Source organism: Eurypyga helias, unplaced genomic scaffold (genome assembly GCF_000690775.1).
Source record: "Eurypyga helias isolate BGI_N326 unplaced genomic scaffold, ASM69077v1 scaffold42508, whole genome shotgun sequence".
Lineage (NCBI taxonomy): Eukaryota > Metazoa > Chordata > Aves > Eurypygiformes > Eurypygidae > Eurypyga > Eurypyga helias.
This window is the reverse complement of record NW_010265778.1, coordinates 8,793-14,586: the sequence shown is the minus strand read 5'-3', so window position 1 is coordinate 14,586 and position 5,794 is coordinate 8,793. Positions and strand designations below refer to the sequence as shown.

Genomic DNA, 5,794 nt, shown 5'->3' with positions numbered 1-5,794 from the left:
CGGGGCGCCGGCTGAGCGGCCTCGACTCCCGCCGCGGGGCCCTCCGCCGCTTCCAGGGGGGCTGCTTCACCACAGGCCTTGGGATCGGCTGCATATCTGGGGAGCCCCTTCTCTGCCTACGTGACTAGTAGTAGCGCTGGCTCTCGGGTAGGCCAGGTATGTCGCGACAGTGGTGGGTTCATTGCAAGCTGAGCACTTGCTACCCGTTGCTCGTTCACCGTGCACCAGTGCTGGCACAAGAGAACGCGTGCACATGCGTGCAAGACTTTTTTGCTAACATTTCACAGCAATACATTAATTTGGAGGACTAACAGAAAATTTTGTTACTAGTTTAGCCTTCACGGTTGAGGTGCAGTAAGATAGCGAGTAATAAATGTTTGGCATACTTCATGTATCCCAGAGTTTTTCACTGAAGACCCTGAAAACCCCAGTGTGTGAACATAAACTGAACGTTAAGGTCAAGTGTTTTGCTTGCAGAGACAGGTGATGAAGCTGGCAGCTCCATCAGCAGTCTTGATTTCACATTCATTGAAATAAAAACACTATCCTAATATGAAAATGGCTCATATTGCTGAGCTGAACCCTTGTTTGGGAGTGACTGGGGAGTAAGAAGTTCATTGTACTGGAAAGTGGAAACCCCTTTCCCACCACTCCTTCCATAGTTGTCTCCCATCCAAAGAGCAGCATGGCCACCTGCCCAGAACTATGTGCCAAGGACGTAGCTAGTGCGACAGCATTGCTCCGCCTTTCAGCATAGCTCACGTAGCTCTTCCCTAATTTGTATGAGAACTACAAACTGATCATTTCTTCTTTCTGTCAAATCAAGAACAGGTTGAGAAGTGGCCATTACTAGTTGAGAAGTGCTTGAACTCAGAAACAGTGATCAAAAAAACCCCAAACCACCAACCAAAAACCCCACCCACCAAAACCAACCAACCAAAAAACCCCACAAAAAAATTGCACCAAAACCCCCAAATTACTGTCTCAGTGAATCCTTAAGAGAAATCAGATGGAATGAGAATTTGGAGGAGTGAGGGAAACAGGTTCATATGGGATTCTATGATCCAGTTATTATTTAATAATTTCAATTTTGTTTGTTTGCGTGTTTCAAAACAAACTGCACGTGATATTAAGCTAAAGACTCCAGTTAAGGAAAAAAGAGCCTTTTTTATTGTTGCCGCTGGAAGAACTGATATGGGTACATAACACAGCTAGACCATTGTCACGAGAGACTGCCAAGAGAAATTTCTAGAAAAACCCTTAAGCAGGTTGGATGGTGGTTTTCAGGTTTGCACTGCCAGTGCAGGTTTAAGTCAAAAGTACTTGCCTTATCTAAAAGTCCTTTTCTTAAACTGTTGATTACAGGTAGCCATAGACTAAAATAATTTTGTGGTTAATGACTATTTTGGTACTTCCAGATGTATCTGGTGATTGAAGGGAAATTCTGTTGTTGGTTTGGGCTAGGCTAGAACTTGAGGTCTGTCAGCATATGAAGGTTATTTCTGACTGCCTACTCTACTTTTTGAATTCACGCTTTGTCTTCATTTGAGCGAATATACGGATGGACGTTGATTGAGTGGGGCAGAAAAAGAGTTGTTTGGATTTGGCATAGCTATGCACAGGGACCTTTGGGGAGATGAAATAAATTATTGAATCTGAGCATAAAAGGTATATGGCTAAGGCTTCTTAAGTCTTGGCATGTATACTGTTTCATTAAAAAAACTAAAAAAAAAAAGGAAGCTTTAGTTTAATCCATGTGGTCTACCACAGGAGTGTGGTGTGGAAGGGTTTTCAAGGGAAAGAAGACTTATTTTTGGCATGTTAAAACTTTAAAGTCCTGGTAGTTTGCTTTTTGAGGTGTAAAGAGGTGGCATTCCTTTTCATGCACATTTAGTGAAGCACTGACACGTGCTAAAGGGAAGAAATAGAATTGCAATAAAATAAGTTTGTGTTTTCCCAGATTTGAGGATTAAAGTCTATTGGTTCAGAGATGGATCTCTGCAGAGCACTTTGGTTTTGCACATAATTGTCCATTCTGCTCTGAGAAGGAACTTCTGCTCTAAGTAAGGCAAATAACATAAATTCCAGATTGAGAAATTGTAGTTCTATAGAATCTGTACCGCTTCACATTTAAGAAACCACTGGAATTAACAGCACTGTACTATCTGGCAGCAAGAAGAGATTCCATGGTATTTTAGCAATACACCATTGCAGCAACTATGTGCATCAGTACCTGAGAAGTTCACAGGATTGTTTCATACAGCCTCAAGGAGGGCTGTGTTCGGCGTTAGGCCGGTAATTTTTTTTGCGATGTATGCTCTGGAGTGCTGTGAGGATGGGGCAATAAGTTTGTGTTCTGTTCACAGATGCTGCCTGCTGCCCATGGCTTTCAGGGATGCGAATGCAAGAAGACATATTGGACTGCAGCAGCTGTCATCCTTAGCGTTAGCTGGAAGAACGTTACTGGGGCCAATGAAGTCCTGTAAACTCATTGTGGATGAAAGCACCAACCAAAGCACGTTGATTTCTTCTGCTGTTAGACTGATTGAACGCTTGGATTTAACTAGTGCTGCCGGACAGCTTCTTAATGAAACCATTCAGGCACAAAACAAGGAGTTTAGGACCGGGATGAGTACCCTGTTGTTTCTCATTGGTGCATGGAGCAGTGCTGTACTGGAGTGCCTCCAGCAGAACGTTTCTGTTTCAGCAATAGTATCTGTGATGTCTGAGGCGTTGAACTCTTGCTGTGAGAGAGTCCAGTGTATTCAAATGTCAATACATGATGTAAATAGAGCACTGTGTTCTAGCAGTGTTAGGCTTTTGAATACTTTTAAAAGCAAAACTTGCCCAATAGGACGTGACCTTCTTCTGAATCCTCTGATTTTCCCGTATTTTCAGAAAGATCTTTCTGCACCAGAAGAAGTAATTTCAATAAATTCTTGTTCCCGTCAAGACGATGATTGTAATTTTAACAAGTGCCTTTGTTCTTTGGCTGGCTTTGGTTCAATAGCTTCTCCTCTCCAACCAGCGGGTGACAAAAGTACATCTGGGATTTCTGGAAGTGGTGTTATCGCATCCAACTGTAACAAACTGAAGTTAACCCATAGCAGATACTTCAGCACTCTAGGGAAAAGCCAACAAGGTCATTTTTCAAGCCAACAAGGTAATTTTCAGGGATACGTTTCAGGACAATCAGCAGATCCATGTGGATGTTATGGTTTAGGACACCTGGCAGTGGCTCTGAGCCATGGAAATCAGACAAGTGTGAAACTGCTACAAAGCATTGTTGTCTATCAGCAAGAGAGGGCAGCGTGCAGGGGCGCTTCCCAGTTTAATATTGCAGAAATTGTGACGTGCTGTTTACTGGGCCTGCCTGAAAGCTATTCTTGTGTCTCCCCAGGCTTTGTCACATTAGTATCACCAGAACAAGCCACAGTTATCAAACACTTGGAAGACAAACCCCTTCGGATTCTCCTAGTGGATGGTGACCTAACTGAACAGTACCGTCACTTAGGTTTTCATAGACCGTGTAATGTAAGGACCATATTGGAGCATCCTAGCCTACAGGAGGGCAGAGCAGGAGACTCATGGCTGAGCAGTACGGTAGATATTCTGACAAGCTTTGGAGTAAACTTGGTTTTGGTCAAAGGAAACGTGTGCGAAAACTTAATGGAGAGGTGCATAGCAAACAGTATGTTGGTAATTGGTTCTGTGACTCGGGATGTGTTGTGTGCTTTTGGGGAGGTCACCAGCGCCCAGCCAGTGACGTACCTCACCCAGCTGAATGCTTCGTGTGTGGGGAGCGGGGCCCAGGTGGAGCTGTGGAAGGCCGGCGACGGGCGTGCGATGGATCTGGGTGAGCTTGTGCCGGTCAGGATAGAAGTGCAAGGAATTCCCCTGCTCACGGCCGTGCTCACCACCACTGTACCTTCAAAGATGCAGCTCATTGAAGACCAGTTCTGGACTTCAGTGTATCGACTCCATCACGCTCTACGTGACGAGAAGGTTTTCCTTGGTGGTGGCGCAGTGGAGCTCTTGTGCCTTAGTCACATTCAGATGCTTGCAGAACAGCCTTCGCAGCCAGCAAATGAAAATGCTGTGAAGGAGTTTCACAGCCCTTGGCTGGCAGCCTCTGCAGCAGAGGATAAATCAGTGGTGCTCCAAGCTTTAGCAAGCGGCTGGAAGCAGTATCTTTCAGTGGTTATGTGTAACTCTGCAAAAGCTGCATCGGAGGTGGAAGCGTGTGCCTCAGTCGATCGTCACCTTAAAAAAGCAGCTGACTGTGGCTCTCCCTCAGCATATATATTGAAAGAGTTTAGAAGAGGTGACCTGCTTGGGGGTGGTCCTGGTCCCTTCGCTGGCTGCGGGGAGGGTTCAGAGGTTTATGATAATGTTACAGCCAAGAAAGAGGCATGGCGGAGAGCTCTAGACCTGGTGCTGCTAGTGCTTCAGACAGACGCTGAAATTATCACAGGCCCCAAAAGGAATCAGCTATTGAACTCGCACATGTCCAGTGAATTCATGTTTTTATAGGACTTGCAGGCTGTATTTGAAAGTCCATGAGTCAGTGGAAGAAGTCCAGGTATAACCTACGTTAATTCATAGTCTATAAAGCAAACGTTTAGATGTGATTATGTCTTCATAACAGTGGAAGTCAAAATGCGAGACAGTCACAAGGTAGATACAGTTTCCCATTTCTAGAAATGGGAGTTAAACAAAAATTGCTTATGGGCTTACCTCTAGCCCCAGCTGCGCATTTCTAACTACTGATACTGTCTTTATGGATAGATATATCCAGTCAAGCCGACTTCTCTGACCTTATTTAGCAGACCAGATGTGCAGTTCCTTCTTTTTTCAACCTAATGAGGAGCAGTGGGGAGGTGGGTGCATGCTGAGGCTAGTCAGAGAAAGGTTTGACTCCTTGGATGTGCTTATGTTCTGAACATGCGTTGTTGGGATAAAGTACTGCGAGTTGTGGCCCGTAGATTTTTCTTGTTTAATGTCTTCTGTGAAGGGTAGGGATTTCTTATGTAACATTGGCATACTTGTCTTAAATGAAATAATATATATAACATAATTAATTTTTAATTAATATCTTGCTTTTAATTTCTGTACCTTGCAAATGTAAGAGTTAAACTTGCAATAATTTATGAGTGTTATGTTTTACACTACGAGATTATGTTAGTACATTCTACTTTTGCATATTTATATGGGCCATATATCTCCTATTTTCAAATATATACCCTTCGGAATGTCTCTTGGTTTGACACAAATTCCATCTGAATCCCCCCTTGTGGTATTACAGAACGGATATATGGATGTATCTCTACACAAAGTTTTCTTTTGCATCGCAAGTTGGATTTTTAGATTATTTCCTTTGGGCTCTTTCAGTTTTCCTTCCAGAGAGGAAAATGTTGTTGTATGTTTCAGCTGCTGGCTAAAAACTGAAAACAAATCTGTCACAATGATTGAGGCAAGGCATTTTTCCTGTGTTTCAGCACTTAAAATTTGAAAGCAGAGCCACGGAGAACTGGCACTTGGTTGCAAGAAAGAGGTGTGTAACTATGGAGACAATTTTTTCTGAAATTGGAATTCTGAATCACACCTAAAGTGAAATGTCTCGCCAGTCTGGTGAAAGCAGAATGGAAAAAGAATGGCAGTGGTGATACTAAAGCAGGTTCTTGTTGTTAGGAACTTTCTCATTAAAAAGCCAGCAGCGGTTAAGCACTTAATCGCAGTGATTGTTGGTGTTGGTGGCACAGTCCTCTGTGGTGAAAGCTAAGTACTGGGGACT

General features: G+C 43.6%; 1 protein-coding gene across 1 annotated transcript; it reads left to right on the top strand.

Annotated features, from left to right (window-relative positions):
• The first annotated feature begins 2,382 nt into the window (after positions 1-2,382).
• Positions 2,383-4,533, top strand: BBS12 (Bardet-Biedl syndrome 12). The gene has a single exon (XM_010156854.1). It carries the CDS (start codon positions 2,383-2,385, stop codon positions 4,531-4,533), a length of 2,151 nt encoding a protein of 716 aa, XP_010155156.1.
• The last annotated feature ends 1,261 nt before the right edge of the window (positions 4,534-5,794 follow it).